Genomic DNA, 18,332 nt, shown 5'->3' with positions numbered 1-18,332 from the left:
AGGTAAAGATTGTTGCTTCATGATGAATTGATTAGCATTCGAATCCCAGGACAATGAGTGTAGTAATACATTTCAACAAGAACGAACAAGAAACAGAAAATACTAGTGAAATTGGGACTAAAATATAACCAATTAAGCAATAAAAATGAAACAATTGCTGTATGGAATGACATTAAACTCAACAATCAGTTTCAGTTTATCAATGACATCGCATGTAGTGAGGAATTGGATCATTACTAAGCTCAGTGTGTAACTGAAAAGGAAGAGACTTAATCATGAGAAAGAAGAATCAGTTTATGCAATTTTTTACGATGAACCTTCTTCTGGTGAGGAGATTATTATAAGAAACTACATGGGACAATTCATTGTAGGAGAAAACACTGAAATCCAATGGCATCACAAAGCCAAGATAGCTGAACTAAATGCTGGTCCTCCTTTGAAGAGAATTAGTATCGGATTTTTTTGAAATGATGGACAAGATACCATGTCGTAGACTATGAGCTCTTCTGCCTCTTCAAATGAAAGAAAGAAAATGACCTCCTACTGAGTACTTCGACTTGCATTATTTGCTCTGGGGAGAGTCTTAGAGATTTCAATTATACCAAGAGAGGGTTCATTTGGTTTCTGCATCCAAGCACATTTTCTCCATTAACCTGGCTGGTTAAGCTTAAAGTTGATGGTAGCTTGAACCCTTCTAATACCAGTGGATGTGGTAATGTGTTTAGGTCATCAAATGGGTCTTGGGTTCTTTGATGAGATTTTCCTCCAAAAGTTTGCACCATGAAGAAGACAAGTGTGAGCAACAAAAAGAAACGCCGTTGCCGGGGATCGAACCCGGGTCACCCGCGTGACAGGCGGGAATACTCACCACTATACTACAACGACTTGTTGTCTACGAGAGGAAAATAATATTTATTTATAGTAACTTTTTTGTTTTCCTATGCTGTTGTTGGCACTCTTGCAGTGTTGCTAACAGGCTGAAGGAGAAAAAACAATCTCTAAGGATATCTGGTTGTTTCATCCTTTGCATCTATGGTGAAATAACACCATTATTTAACCATGCTTTTCGATCAGAACCCGGAAATGGTATACATCTTTGTTTTGGGAAGGAAATCATTTAACATCTTAAATAGTATTTACTATGTGTTACTAGTTGCATGGTATTTGGCGATATGACTTTAATGATCTTCATTAAGTATCAGACAATTTTCACCTCCTTAGTTTTTAGAGAAAAAAAAAAATCATAAATAGTTGCTGATAATTATTTTAAAAGACAACGAAGTCTTTAAAAAATAAATACATTTTTTGGTTTTTGATCTTTATTTTTATGAGATTGATTAGCTCTTCTATCAATATTTTCTATTTGTATTAACGAAATAAGCCTATATGTTATGTTAAATTATTGATTTATCCATTAAGAACCAACTAGAATTAGCAAATTTTTTTCTATCAAGAGTCTCGTCTTTTAAAGATAATTATTAAGGCCGTTTAGTTTTTATTTTTATTTTTTTATTGCTTTTTTCAAATACTTAACTAAATTTATTGTATAAAATTAAGAAATATTATTAATTTTTAAATTATTTTTACTTAAAAAAACTAAATAAAAAATATATTAACGATTAACATATCACATAAATATGTTTTAAAAAAAAAAATCATTGATAGAGAAGCTAACTAATTTGACAAAATTAAATATCAAAAATTGAAAAAGATATATTTTTTTTTATTTAAAAATTTTGTAGTCATTTACAAAAATTATCAAGAATTGAGTATTCACTCTAATTTTTAGGAATCAGTGACCAAATCTCTGATTAATATACCTGGTATCACCTTAAATATTCAATCTTACGATTTTCACACTTCAAAAGTCTAATTTAGGGGTGAGAAGGATTTATTATTAGTTTTATTTTTATATGCATATGACTTGTACCAAAAACCATATTAACATATGACTCATTTCTCTTTAGTAAAATTTCATGCGGACAAATAACACAAATTATATACTTGTTGAAATTAAACCAAATACTGCATCATCATCACCTTTATATTATTGTATGTTAACAAAAGTATAAATGAGTTTGACACTCCTCAATCTACTAATTAAGGATATGACATGCTTCTAGGCTCATCCATGAATACTTAAGAGAGGATTCATGGATCATCTATCAAAATAGCTTTTATAAAACCAGAAAAAACCAAACCCATATCCTATATATGAGATATATTTAGTTTAATTATTTTGTTAGTCTTATAATTTTATTAAATTTATAATTAAGTTTTTATATTTTTTTTAATTGAATTTTTATACTGTTTTTAATCTTGTAATTAGGTCATTTTCATATTAAAAATATTAAATTAACAGAATATTTTTCTCTAAAGATATGTGATTAAAGATCTAATTAGGTTCTTAAATTATAGATATCTTCAATTTGCGAAAAAAATATTCCGTTAACTCGAATATTTTTTACACTAAGAAGGATCTAATAACAAAATTAAAAACAGTGTAAGAACCCAATTGAAAAGAAGAAAATATATAAGATTCTAATTAAAAATTTAGTAAAACTATAGGAACTAATAGAATAATTAAACCGATATATATATATAAACCGATATATTTCAAGTTTTTTTTAAGTATAACAACTAACAGAATAATATGTATATATAAAACCAGAAAAAACCAAACTAACCCATATCTTATATATGAGATATATTTTGTTTAATTGCTTTGTTAGTCTTATAATTTCACTAAATTTATAATTAAGTTTTTATATTTTTTTAATTACATTCTTATACTGTTTTTAATTTTGTAATTAGATTATTTTCATATTAAAAATTTTAAAATTAACAGAATATTTTTCTCAAAGATATGTGATAAAAAATCTAATTAACTTCTTAATTATAAATATCTTTAATTTACGAAAAAAATATTCAGTTAACTTTAATATTTTTTATACTAAAAATGATCTAATAACAAAATTAAAAATAGTATAATAACTCAATTGAAAAAAAAATATATAAAATTTTATTAAAAATTTAGTAAAATTATAAAGACTAACAGAATAATTAAACAGATACATTTCAAATTTTTACTAAGTATATTATGTATATATATATACACACTCCATTTAATTTCTATGTAGTAGTAGTATGTAGTATTTGTTTAGAGATTTAGTTTTAACTGATGATGAGTGTATTATTTTTTTGTTTCCGTAATAGAACTTAATCATGGCTAAATTATTAGAGTTTAGTTTCTTAATTAATTCTTAATAGAGTTATTTCTTTAACAATAATGCAAAATCTACTTTACTAAAATAAATTAAAGTGCATGCATATGATAATATAATGGCGGGGCACAGCTTCTTCGATTTGTCCTTTGTCACACAGTATAAATAGGAGAAAAGATAAATAAATAATAGAATTTTTGAAATTTCATCAATTATTTTTCCATCACCCTTAAATAGCTAGGCTAGTTGTAGTGTTTATTTAACAGGATTCTGAAAATGGGGAAGCAACAATTGTGGTTCACCATGACAAGGAGGGAATTTCCACCATAAAATTAAATAAAAGACATTATTGCAAATAATTTTTTATACATTTTGAGAAATTCTTGGAAATAATTTGCGGTGATGATAGTTATGTTTAGAATTATTGAAAACAACAATTTGATATATTGAGTGTATATTTTTCTTGAGAAGTAATTGTCATCAAAATATAACTATAGTACTGTACCGTTGTATTGATGAACCATTAATTCAATTATGATATTAACTCGTTATTTTTGGTAAGGTCTAAAAACTCACATTATCAACTTGCTGTTGTGGGGGCCTAAAAAGAGTACAACTCCAAATATAAATTGAAGATTTTGTTGAAATTAATAAGTTACATTTTGTCAGAAATTTAACTATGTGTCTTCTTTTATCAACTTAAATTTTTAAAATAAGTAATTTTATGATATTATATTAGAATTTTTATAATTGAAAAGAATAAAATTCGATTTTTTATTCAACTTTTAAAAAAAATTAGTACAAGACAAAAAAAAAAAAGAAAATCTATATAAATTTCGAACAAATCTAAAATAAACTTTTATTTAAAAGAATGTGTTAAAAATATAAATATTTATATATTTTTTTATTAATTTAAATTTTTATAAAAAATAATTTCATAACAGGTTTAATATTGATTATTCTATTAATCTCATAGTATATCATCTCTCCAAAATTCTTTAGCATTTATAAACGAGAAATGGTTGATTTTTGTTTTGGCACATTTTCGAATGCAGATAAAGTGCATTAATTATATTTTTCTCTTCTCATCATTATACTTATACACTTCCGTAGAAACTTAGGTACAGTCAATTTCACATGAAGTTGATAACTGAGAGTTGTTAGATAAAAATTTAGTCAAATCAATCAAACTATTTAACGGCTCTCAACTATCAACTTCACATGAAGTCAACTGCACTTGAGTTTCCACCATACACTCTTAATTAGTTAAACCTAACAAAAAAAAATGAATAAAGTTCTACATCAAAGTAAAATATTTAATTAAATTTATTTAAATTATTATAACAATTTTTTAAATTAAATGCTCCTTCTCCTTTTCATTCTTCTCTTTCTCTTCCTTGTATTTCTTCTTTTTCTTCTTCCAAATTCACGTAAGTTCTTCTTCTTCCCTTCTTTTTTTCCTTCTTCTTCTCCTCCTCATTATTTTTCTTCTTCCAACGAAAAACATGCAGACTTCTTTTTCTTCTTCTTTCAAATTTGCACACGCAAGTTTTTTTTTCTTCTCCTCCTCCTCCTCCTCCTTTTTTATCGTCATTACCAATAACACTAACATTTTGCAAACGTGTTTATTAGTTCTGATTTTCTCTACTGCCATCATTAAATAATTTCGGTTCATTTTTAATTTATTTCGGTTTATTTGTGTGTTAATTTTGGTTCACTTGATGCTGCTGATAAGTATTGACCAAATTTTTTATTCACAAGTAAACTGAGATTAATACACAAATGAAACAAAATAAATTAAAAAATGAACTGAAATTATTTAATGATGGCACAAAAAAAAAACCAGAACTAATAAAGAAATTAGCAAAATGTTGATATTGTTGGTGATGACGATAACGAAAGAGGAGAAGAAGAAGAAGAAGAGGAGGAGGAAGAGAAGGAGAAGTAGAAGAAGAATCTGCGCGCACGAAGAAGGAGAAGAAGAAGAACAAGCGCGGAGGAGGAGAAGAAGAAAAAAGTGCGTGTAACGACGCTCTTTTAATAAGAATAATTTTTGTTGGTATTGGACTTACTTGAATAAACTCAGATAAAAATAAATACTTAAATGTGTAGTAATTCTTAAAAAAATATATATATACTATAAAATATGCACAGCAAAAAATATATAAATAATATTTTTCCGTATAAAAGTACTTATAAATTATTTATGTATTACAGTACACCCCAAATTTACATTCTTATAAAAGTAATATTATACCTCTAAATTTTTTTATGAATAAAATTTAACCAAATTAAATAATAAAATTTAAAAAAATATTAATTATAATTAATTTTTATTATATTAGACAAATTTAATTAAACTTAATTAACAAAAAAGTTTTTGATGTATAACATTATTATTCTTACATAAAAATACAAATCTTTTCCTATTGACTATTTCAACCATTTTGGAACATACATCCTTGTAATTGCATTAATTGCTTGGTTTTATGAATAAGAGAAAATGAATGATGACACAAGAAATATCATAATCAAGATTTCTGTCAGCGCCCTACATTAAATATCACAAAATTCTATCGATGAATTAAATGAAACCAAGATAAGGGACCATATTCAATTTCAAAAAATGTTTGGTAATCGATAAATATTAATAAAAAATAATTAAAATTTATTTTATTTAATATTTATTAATTATTATAATAATTTTTTTTATCTTTTTAATATTACCGTTTAATTTAATTTACCGGTTTATAAATGCATTTTGAAGAAGTTAGCTCAATTCGCACCTATACATATATATGTTTGCACTAATAATTTAATTTAATATTTATAAATTTATATATATAACATATATAATTACATATTTATTATATTTATAATTATCCAACTAATAATTCTAATTAATAAAAAATTATATACTTATTCTAACAGTAATTAAGAATACAATAAAATAAGGTTAGATGGTTTTAGACTAATTTTTTAATTTTCTTCCAAATATTTTATTTAACCAAAATTTGAATTTGCACGTTCATATAATAAAATAATAAATAAATTAAAGAACATGCATCAATGGTTATGCATAAATGCTCCATGAACATGCACATGATCTTGTTCCCCCCATCCACCATGTTCAGGAAACATCTCAATTATAGTTTAGCTAAGCTTGGTTTGGTTCTTAGTTCTTAGACATAAAACAAATAAAGTCTTAAAGGAATAAATGAACAATGATAAAATAAAATAAAATAAAAAAGAAATGCAAATTGAAAAGTTAAAGTAATAGAATACCATAGCTACAACAACAAACAAGCACATTATTAACATTATTATTGAGCATCCACACACAAGAAGAAACTTATTTTTTTAGAGAAAAAAAAGAAAAGAAAAAGAAAATGGTCATGCAACATAATTTAGAGTCGTTATAGTTTATGTTTCATAATTTATGCTTACACATGCATATGCATAATGCATTTAGCTAGTGCTATGTTTGATAATTGATATTATATATAACAAACCATGATAATACACAGATTAATTAAAATATTATAATTAAAACTATATATTTTGAAGACCATGCTCTCTCTGTCCATCTTTGTCTGCTATAGTCAACTGGGCACCACAAAGGGATATGGAGCAGGTTATGGACACTGCTATAACCACCACTACTCTCTAGCTTCTGTTCTTGCATTTCTCCATGGCTCTAGGTGCTACATTAACAAAATAAATTATCTTTAATATTCTTTTTAGAAGAAATAAGATCAACATATTATTATTCAATAGTAAAAATTTATGTGCAATTATATTCATGTGAAATTATTATTTAAATAATTTAACATATTTGACTAAATTGTTATCTAACGATCTCAATTAACAATTTTACGTAAAAACAATGCACGTGAAATTTTCATCTTATACAATATATGTATGCACTTCATTTCTTTCATTATTTATTATTTTTATGTTAAAGAATGGCGTTCATACGAGTAAATAGAAGAAATTATTGAATAATGATGACTAAATATATAAGGGTTTCATGCGTGAAATAAAATTGGAAAAATAAAAAGAACAAAAAAAAATTTAAGATACTAACCCAGTCCAATTGCTTCTTTTCCTTTCATGATACGTAAACGCTTGCATGATTCCACAAACATCCTGGTTAACATCAAAGCAAATATTGATGTTATGCTAAAATCATAGAGTATATATATATATAGTTACGTTACTTGGCTTGTACACATGTTAAGTTAGCCATCATGGAAAGGCATATTAAGAAAGACAAGTAATAGAAAGCAAAAGAGTGAGGGAAAAAGAAGTACATAATAATTTAAGAGGAGTACTAGGGCCATCAGATTTTGTGAGTTGTAGCTATCAATAATGTATTTAATAGTGTGAGATTTCATTTAATGGTGGAAAATCACTCATTTTCTTTTTACTGACTAAATGCTAGCCAAATTTTAATAAATCTATTGCCCCTAGACTTTCCCATAATTTAATCCACAACTTAGTAGTTATAACAACTCAGATGTTCTTAATTATGAAAGATTTCTAATTTTCTTTAATGATACAATAATTATGATATGTATTATATAATGGTACTTGTTTCTAATTTAATTTATTTGAAAAATTTTGTTCATTCTAATATATCTTGATAAGATACTTTTATTTGGTGAACTGTAATAATCCTATAATAATTAATAATACAACATAATTAATAAAATTTAAATTATTTATTTTTATATTTACAATATATACAATTTTTTTTTTTTTGAAAAGGTATACTCCAAACTATTCTTTTTTTTTTTTTTTTTACTTTCATTTTTTCCCCTTTTAATTAATTACAAGCTAAGCAAGTAGGTCCAAGAATAATGTGGTAGAAGTGATGAAAATAATTTAGAAAAGAAAAGAGAGAAAATGAACATACTCCCAAGGAACATCACCGACAAGCATCCAATCTCCATCCTTATCTTCATAAGTTGGGACATAATCAGAATTGTTCAATAAATCCATCAAAGCTCTCTCATTCATGAAGAAATCCTTCATTCCTTCTGATTCACAACTTCCTTCATTGTTTTCAATCATTCATACCATTAGATATCTAATATGATTCAATTATGGATATAAACTAATAATAGTAAAATTTTGCATGCATGGTTACTTGTTTTCCCTTTCCTAAGAAACTAATCAACTTCAAGATCCGTTATTTTCACTAATTAGTTAGATAATTTTATATATTCATATAAATGCAAATTATTGAAATATTAATATTAAGAAACTTAAATAACAGAAAATAAAATTTTATTATTTTTTTAGAGAATCTAAAACAAAAATTACTAAAAATAAAAATAAAAAATACAAATACAAATCAAATTTATCTTTAATTCTTTTTTAACTTTTTTTTATTTAGTATTATCCTAATAAAAAAATATTCTTGAAAAATAATTAATATACCCATACAAGTAATTAATTAAATCTCCTAAAAAATTCATTAAAAAAATATATAATATTTTAAAATTGAATAATATTATTTTGGAGGAAAAATATGATTAAATAGGAGTGTAGGATGAAGGTGCAAACCAATAGTGAAAGAGCTAAACATTTTGCCTAAGGCATCAGAGAGCTGAGGGTAACTGTTGTAGTTCTTCAAGTCCACTTTGCGAAGGTAGGGTGCACCATCCATGCTTACCTTCACAAAGCTTCCATTACCATTTCCATTATTGTTATTCTTCTCATTCTTCTGACTCTCTTCTGTGCTGCTTTTTTGAACTGCAAACATGTTCTTCCTGTATGACCTCACTGGTGGCCATCCCACCACTTGAGCCCTATACATATTTTAATAATATTTTTATTATTTTCATGCATAATAATAATAATAATAATAATAATAATAATAATAATAATAATAATTTATACAAATAATAAATTATTTGTTAAATATGAGTCACACAAAGTTACAAATATTAATGAAATCATTTACTGTAGTGGATGACGAAAGGCTACGAAAGATTTTGTGGCAGTTTTAAATTGTCACCATATGACCTTAAAATCATCACTATTAATTTATATAAATAATAAATTATTTTTAAATATGAGTCACACAAAGCTATACTTGTATAAATATTGATGAAATCATTTACTATATATAGTATTTTACAAAAAAATTGGCAAATAGTGGTGGCTGACGAAAGACTACGAAAAATTTTGTGATTATTTATAAAAAAAATTGGTAAGTAGCGGTGACTGACAAAAGGTTTCAAAAAATTTTTAAAAACTAACAAGTAGCGGTGGCTGATAAAAGGTTACGAAAGATTTTTTGGCAGTTTTAAATTATCACCATTTAACCTTAAAATCATCACTATTAATTTATACAAATAATAAATTATTTATTAAATATGAGTCACACAAAGCTACACTTGTATAAATATTGATGAAATCATTTACTATATATAGTATTTTACAAAAAAAACTGGCAAATAGTGGTGGTTGATGAAAAATTACGAAAGTTTACGAAAGTTTACGAAAGTTTTTGTGGTTATTTATAAAAAAAGCTGGCAAGTAACGGTGGCTGATAAAAGATTACGAAAGATTTAAAAAAACTAGCAAGTAGTGGCGGCTGACAAAAGATTACGAAAGATTTTGTGGTTATTTATAAAAAAAGATGGCAAGTAGCGGTAGCTGACAAAAGGTTACGAAAGATTTAAAAAAACTAGCAAGTAGCGGTGGTTGACAAAAGGCTACGAAAGATTTTGTGGCAATTTTAAATTGTCACCATTTGACCTTAAAATCATCACTATTAATTTATATAAATAATAACTTATTTATTAAATATGAGTCACACAAAGCTACACTTGTATAAATATTGATAAAATCATTTACTATATATAGTATTTTACAAAAAAACTGGCAAATAACGGTGGCTAACAAAAAATTACGTAAGATTTTGTGGTTATTTATAAAAAAAAAATTAGCAAGTAGCGGTGGCTGACAAAATGTTACGAAAGATTTAAAAAAAGCTAGCAAGTAGCGGTGGTTGACAAAAGATTACGAAAGATTTTGTGGTTATTTATACAAAAAACTGACAAATAGCGGTGACTGACAAAAGGCTATGAAAGATTTTGTGGTGGTTTAAATTGCCATCATTTAAGTTTAAAATCGTCACTATTAGTTTATACAAATAATAAATTATTTGTTAAATATGAGTCACACAAAGTTATACTTTTATAAATATTGATGAAATCATTTATTATATATAGTATTTTACAAAAAAGCTGACAATAACAGTGGTTGATAAAAGATTATAAAAAAAATTTTTAGTGGTTTAAAATCGTCATTATTTAACTTCAAAATCATCACTATTAATAATTTATACAAATAATAAATTATTTATTAAATATAAGTCACACAAAATTATAAATATTGATAAAATCATTTACTATATATAGTATTTTGCAAAAAAACCGGTAAATAGCGGCAGCTGACGAAAGATTACAAAAACTTTTGTGATGATCTAAATCGTCACCATTTGACTTTAAAATCTTCATTCTGTGTGTAATGGTAACAAACAAATAAATTTAAATGTATAAATCTAATTTCAAGAAAAAACAAATTAAGTGGAATAATCCTAACAACAACAACCTAGATTTGAATCATAACAATTTATTTGTACTCTATCATCAAAATCAATTAGCTTCTTTAATTGGAGTGTTAGGCTAGCTTAGCCTGTGGGAACATTCATATCTTTAAATAATCTTATATTTTTTAACATTTTTCTTTTTCATAAATAATTTTTATTTAGAAAAAATTTAGGTAATTTAATTAGTTTTTTCTCAAGTAATGAAATGATCGAAATAAGTGAGTTATGTGAGAAAAAAGAAATAGCAGTAGAATAATGGAAGAGAGAGAAAAATAAATAGGAAAATTTTATTAACCCCAATTATGTAAAATGGTTTTTATTTATTTTAAAACTTTAATAGTTTTAATTTATATGAGTATTTTAAAATTAAACAATCATTTATAAAAATGAAAAGATATATAACTACCGAAATCCATTATTATACAACACATCAAGATTAATCATACGAGTGTATGTGTGTGTGTGTGTGTGTTTTCTCTAATGCTAATTCATGTCTCTTAATTAGCCTTTCCATTATTGAATACAAAAAAGATAAGTACCTATGTATGACTTAGCTTAATTATTATTGTAGTTCATCTATCACATGACAATGTTGTCTATCCTATGATTGATTTCAACCAATATTTTCCCAAAAAAAAAAATTATTATGAAAGCTAATTAAATTCAAGTAATTGGAGGGTTATTCAACTTAATCAACCAAAGTCTTAAATTTGAGTCATTTAGATGAAAGAAGATAGCATTTGAAAAGCTTTACCCCCCATAGTGGGATAACCTGACCCAACCTAAATTAGTTGAAATCCAATAGACATCAAATACATACACTTTGAGAAAAAAAAAAAAAAAAACACCCAAAAAAAAAAAACATACACACACACAAAGAATTACTATACATGTGCATATTCATGTATGTGCATGTTCATCATCACCACCATATATATAGTACATAAAGAAATACCAACTAACAAATTATTAGATGAGTAGTGGTAAAAATTTATTTAGTTTATTTAGTCTTCCATAATAATAAGAATAACAAGGCATAAGCAAAATCAAATTATAGAACACTTAAAATGATCTATTCTTTGAAATTATATTATAAGAACAATATATATATATATATCAAAAATTTAAACAAATATATATAAATAAATATTTTGTGCACATCCACTTTTCCCTTTTTTTTATATTAAATCAATATATATACTCTCTTCTATCAAAAGAGAAATTATTATGACACCCAACAATTTCATACCCAGTTCAACTAAACAAGACTAACTTAGTGATAGATATACAAAAACGGAAAAAAACCGCAAATACATATAACATACATATGATTCTAGTATTATATATATAATCAAACATGTGACTTATACACCAAAGTTTAACCACAAAATTAATCAACCGCATATAATATATATTAAAACATATAATTAATGATTTAAAATTTTTAGAATAAAATACACTAAAATCAACTATTAAAATTAATTATTAGCATAAAATATACGTTAAAATATAAAATATATATTAAAAATAAATTAAATTTATTTTATTTATATAAAAATATACAATAATTAATTTAATACGAATTTTTTTATAGGACTTACTTAGCAGGAGGCTTGGCAGGATCAGAAGGAAGAAGATTCTTCTCCTTATTATTATTAGGAGATGAGTGGTTCTCAGCAACAACACCATTATTGTTGTTATTCTTATTTGCTTCCTTCTTTGGTGATGAGAGATTCAGCAACAAATCCACGGTAGTGTTGGAAGTTTCATCACTATTATTGTTCTCATCACTCTCAGTTTCAGATTCGGTCTCAGAGAACCCTCTCTTCTTTTCATTGTTCTTCTTCTTGTTGTTCCCTGGCAGCCCAAGCCTGAGCTCAGTTTCCTCAAACACCATCTTCTCCATTGATGATTTCTCTTCTTTCTTTTGTTTCTCTCTTTCTTAGCTTTCACTTTATAACTCTCTCTCTTTCTAAACCTCTTTCTCTTCTCTCTCTAATAAGCATATAGCTAGTGCTTTAGTAGTAATAATAGTGATGATGAGTTGTTATTATTATTATTATTGCAAGGGTATGTATGGGGAGGGAGAAGCTTTTGGGCATTAACATTAATAGAAGGGGGAGAGGGGGTATTTTTGTAATTTGGGTTTGGTATTATTGGAAGCAATGGGATTTTGACACGTGGAGGGGGATGTGGTGGCAAGAGTGCTGGGTGTAGTGAGGACAAGGTCATGTTATCTTTCCTATGATTGTTGAGTGGGAAGAAGTGGGAAGTGGACACCAATGTTGGACTTGCATGCTTTCTTTATTATCTCTTTCTTTTTCTTATTACTTTCTTTTATTTCTCCTAGGGTTTCCCCTTTCCACACAAACTTATTATCAAAAATTGAGTGAATTTGTTATTTCTTCCTTTATTATCATCATTGTTTTAAATTGTGGAGAAAAAAAATTAATTGTCTACCTTTTTTTTAATTTCACGTGGTAATAGTTACAATATACATCACAATGACTGCCATCTATTATTGCAAGTAGTAATAGCAAGAGAATCAAGTCAATTTTAGAATCGGTTTAAATTTGATAAGTTTGACTTATAAAATTTTGAGTCAAATTTGAAACAATGCATAAAATTTTAGAATTAAACTCATACTTTATAATTAGGATCAATCGTTAATAAGTAGCTCAATTTTTTTTAATGATATTTTTCAACTCAATAAACTAATAAATTGTTATATACACAAATTTAAGATGAGATTTATATTTATTATACTTTTTATTTAAGTGAATAAATAAGCTAATTCTTTAAACAACCTAAAATTAAGTAATAACTCAATTTTCATGCGCCGAATTTCACCGCATCATTATAAGTTTAATATTACAATAACATCTCCATCAACTAATAAAAATATCAACTGTTACAACATATATATATTTGTTATGTATAAAAGTTAAAAATGTTTTCTACATACAGAAGAAAAGTTTTCTAAACATTATTGGAGTTTATTATTAATATAAAGAATTTCAATATTCACTTGGTGGTATATAAATATATGGAGATATATGGTAGATAGCGAATACATTAGTAATTAAATTTAATTTGTTGGTGAAGCTAAGATCAGATATCATATATAGTTGCAGCAGGTGATGAACTGCGCTATTCATCTAGTTATATTATCGATGTTGGATCGATCATTGATCTTAATAACTTGCTAGCTAAGCTAGCTAGGATTGGTCAACAGAATTCCGAACCCAAGTAATTGATTTCCAGCTTCAACTTAGAACAAATAATTAAATGATGATCTAAAAACATATATATATATATATTAACTAAGTCGGAAACTGATGGTCGACAAGTATCTCTGCATCACTTAAAATTTCTTTTTTTTTTTCTCTACCTAATAATAATAATACTAATAATAATAATTTAGGGTATTAATCTCTAAGGTGTTGCTTCAATCAGAATGGTGCACCAACACATGGTTGACACACTCACCAATTTGCCTTAAAAAAAATGCAAGAAAAATAAATAAATAGAAATAAAGGAACTGAAAAATTGTGTCCAAGATTTCTTTGCTTGTTGGCTAATTGTAATTAATTAATTAATTAAGTAGAAATATATTCATCAGGTACGGTTGACATTTGACAACATGCGTAGCTTCAATTTTGAGACACCAAAAATCTTGCATTTGACTATGTCTCTAACTTGTGGGGTGACTGTGATCCTCATTAATGAAAGTTCAGGGACATATATAATCTCAAGTAAATTAAATTTGATTTTGTAATCGACTCCCTTAACTTGTGAGGAAGCAAAGCAATAAAATGCATTTTGAAATTTCTAAGATTAAAGCTCCTAGATATATAGTGGATGTCTACTATTTTAGTTTTTAGATTACAATCTTTACTTTTTGCCATATTTAATTACATGTATATATACTTTTTGTTGTAATGTTGACCTAAGCTTATGATTTTCTACACAAATCCGTATACATATATAATCTTCTGTAAATAAACAAAATAGCTAGGTTGAAATTTGGTGTCCACCCTTTTTTTTTTCAAAATAATCAGTGATTGATTAGTTTTTCACGGTTTCCAATCTGACATACCAAAGATTAATTCGTCGCAGATTAGAGTTTTATTTAAGAGCTTGTTGTTGGCCAATGAGTTGCTGCATGCACAAAGCGAGATAGATCGGAACTCTATTTAAGAGTTTGTCATTAGCCAATAAGTTACTACATGCACAAAGCGAGATTCGAAACTTCTGACACTTACTTAAACGGACTAGTAAGTTAACCATTAGATCAACCCAACTTGATTATTATTATGATTATTTAACTAATGAAAAAGTCTAGGGGCCAGCAGATTTTGTGGTTTTTAACCATCAATTAGTCATCAATGATATTTTTAATGGTGTGAGATTGCATCTAATGATGTAGAATCATTCAATTTCCTTTTGATGGTTAAGTATTGGCCAAAATTTAACAAAAATACTGACCCTCTAGCATTCTTCTTAATTAAATTTGAAATCATTATGTATATAATAATTATTTCTAGGAATATGTATATTTTGAAACAGATAAATAATTAGTATCACAATTAATCAATAAAAATGTATATGGAATCTAATTTAAAAAAGTCAGTGCTAATAATGCCATTAAATTGGTCAAATGATTAATAAATTTGTATTATTTTCACAAGTCTCAATAATTTTGAGTTTGGGTTGTATATGAAAATTATTTCACAAACTTATTTATTAGAGAAACACAAATACAATATCTTAGTCGCATAATATATTCATTTATAATTTTTTTTCCGATAATTTAAACCGTCACAAAATTCTATATAAAAAGTGTAAAAAAATATAAGACCACATAAGGCACGAGACAAGATACATCTAAAACTAAAAAGATTTAAAAAAATACAACACAAACATCACTAACTTCAACATAAATAAGTGAGAGAATAAAATAGTAGAACACAATTAATATGATATTATTAATCTATAATTACCGTGTAAATAAGATATTATTATCAAAAAAATATGTTAAAAGAAATAGCCGCATGCATCATTTTGAGGCAATCAATCATGTTCCTAATAATGGGTTAATACATAATTGAGAAAAGAGAACTAAAATTTTGAATGGCATTATTGTTGATTAAGAATATAATTTAGGGTATGAAAGAAAAAATTAATTTTGGTATGAATAATAAAGAAAGCCCAAATTTGGCATTGGAAGAGAAGGGTGTAAGAGAATGTGGAGCCCACAAAAGAAGGCATGTGAGTTTGTTGGCACAAACCCATTCCCATGTGCGCCGCTGCAGGGCACCCCACTCACCCTCTTTTTTCTCTTTGCCTTCCACCAAGTCACCCTACTCGCTCAGCAAAATAATTTCCTTCTTAATTATTTAATTGTCCAGAGAGTTTCAGTATATCAAAATTTTTAATTTATCAAAATATAACAAAAATGTAAGAGATGTATAGAGATAAAATTCTAAAGTAGTCTCTGATATAGAATCTTGATATTATGTCATAAAATTATTTATTTTAAAATTTAAGTTGATAGAAAAAGATAATATTAATAGTTATATTTTAATATTTTTCTCAAGTAAATCTCTTTTAGATTTATTTAATTTTTGTATAGGTCTTTTTTTCTTTTTATTTGTCTTGTATCATTTTTTTTATTTTTAGAGTTTATCAAAGATACTCTTCCTCTCAAATAAGAGTTTCTTTTGGATTTGCTTGATTTTTGTACGAATCTTTTTTACTTTTTATTTATCTTATGCAATTTTTTTTTTGACTTTTGGATTTTCCAAAAATACTTATCCCAAGAACTTAAACTGATAAAAGAAGATAACATTAATGATTATGTATCTAACACTTTGTCGCAAACAAGAGTCTCTCTTGAGTTTGTTTGATTTGCCTTATACTTTTTTTTATTTTTTTATTTTTGGATTTCTTCAAAGATACTCATCCCAAAAACTTAAGATGATAAGAGAAGGTAATATTAATGATTATATATTTAACACTTTTCCTCAAGCAAGAATCTTTCTTTGGTTTACTTGATTTTTGCATAGATATTCTTTTTTCCGTTATTTGCCTTATGTTATATTTTCACTTCTGATACCATATCATGAAACTACTAATTCCAAAAATGTAAGTTAATAAGAAAAGATAACATTAATAGTCATATCTCTAATAAAGAGTAACTCAACGGAAAGAAAGTGAGTAATTAATATGGTGCAATCTTTTCAATCTTAAGAAATATTTATATTGCAATTGAGATCTCAATGACATTTTTCAATGCAAGCGATTAATCTTATAAATCACTTTGGGGTTTAACTCGAGATCGACAAATAAAAAAATTGAACGATAACTAATATATATTATCACTAACTTCCAAAGATTATTGATATTTTAGTTACATGTATAGATACTCTTGACTTAATGATTTCCACAAGAAAGAATATCACTAATCACTAATATCAATTATATATCTCGAACATATTATAAAAGAATATAAAATAATTGAAGAAATGAAAGTATCCCATGTTTATTTAGAAAAAATTACTATTTGTATATACTAACATTTAAAACATTAATAAAATTATCTACAAAAGAACAAAATTAACATTGTACTGAGAAAAATGAATTTTGTTTGACAAAAATACTAAACACTAAATTTTGCTTGATTCCACTAAAAACTTACTTAAAATTTTCGAACTACCCTCATCATTCCTACTATCACACCCTTATTTTTCATTATCAAGCCACTTCACTGTTATCATCATCAGCATCATCATTATCTTTATTATCAGTCAACACCATTCCTCGCTACTCTACCACCGTCACTTCTCACTCGTTCTCCATCATACCTTTATCTCTCAACGTCAATCTAACTTACTGTTGTTATCATCAGCATCATCATTATCTTTATTATCAATTAATACTATTCCTCTCTACTTCTCGTCCGTTTTCAATCACACCCTCATCTCTCACCGTCAAGCCACTTTATTGTTGTCATCATTAGCATCATCATTATCTTTATTATCGATTAACACTATTCTTCTCCACTATACCACTATCACTTCTATCTTTCACCGTCAATTCACTTTACTGTTGTCATCATTAGCATCAACATTATCTTTTTTATCAATTAACACCATTCTTCTCCGCTTCACCATCGTCACTTCTCATCCGTTTCCAATGTTAGTCTCGTCCCTTTGTGTTTTCAAATTCAACCTTTTTTCATTAACTTCACCACTATCTCCTTCACCACCAACTTCCAATGTCGCACTCTCCAACTTCACCACCACTACCGCATTATCTTCAACACCATTAGTTATGGTGGCACTGCTTACTATCGCATTAACCACACTGATTTAGCCTCCTCTATTGAGAGATTCGTATTTGACTATAAAGACTCGAACCCTAACCTGAAGTGCAATGTAACGTCTGAGAAAGTATCAAACCTCCTAAACATGGAAAAT

General features: G+C 26.5%; 1 protein-coding gene and 1 non-coding gene across 2 annotated transcripts; both read right to left on the bottom strand.

Moving 5' to 3' along the window:
* Positions 1-813: 813 nt before the first annotated feature.
* TRNAD-GUC (transfer RNA aspartic acid (anticodon GUC)) lies at positions 814-885 on the bottom strand. Its single transcript has one exon. It is a non-coding gene; the product is annotated as a tRNA-Asp (tRNA).
* Positions 886-6,515: 5,630 nt separating this feature from the next.
* On the bottom strand, positions 6,516-12,953 carry LOC107624892 (auxin-induced protein AUX28). Its single transcript, XM_016327369.3, has 5 exons — positions 12,453-12,953; positions 8,796-9,040; positions 8,143-8,281; positions 7,312-7,373; positions 6,516-6,928 (listed from the first exon to the last, which is right to left on the bottom strand). The coding sequence occupies exons 1-5, from the start codon at positions 12,755-12,757 to the stop codon at positions 6,891-6,893; spliced, it is 789 nt and encodes a 262-aa protein (XP_016182855.1). The 5' UTR covers positions 12,758-12,953; the 3' UTR covers positions 6,516-6,890.
* Between the last annotated feature and the right edge of the window lie 5,379 nt (positions 12,954-18,332).

Source organism: Arachis ipaensis, chromosome B2, assembly GCF_059453495.1.
Source record: "Arachis ipaensis isolate K30076 ecotype BB chromosome B2, ASM5945349v1, whole genome shotgun sequence".
Taxonomy (NCBI): Eukaryota; Viridiplantae; Streptophyta; class Magnoliopsida; order Fabales; family Fabaceae; genus Arachis; species Arachis ipaensis.
This window is presented reverse-complemented; position numbering and strand designations above follow the sequence as displayed.

Bases quoted from the DNA above. Each gene is read 5' to 3' on its own strand.
- LOC107624892 (XM_016327369.3), bottom strand. From the start codon at position 12,757: ATGGAGAAGATGGTGTTTGAGGAAACTGAGCTCAGGCTTGGGCTGCCA. The intron at 8,282-8,795 runs GTTTGCACCTTC...AAAACAATGAAG, and splicing joins GTTTAGCTCTTTCACTATTG to GAAGTTGTGAATCAGAAGGA. The intron at 6,929-7,311 runs GTTAGTATCTTA...TTGTTAATGTAG, and splicing joins AAAAGAAGCAATTGGACTGG to CACCTAGAGCCATGGAGAAA.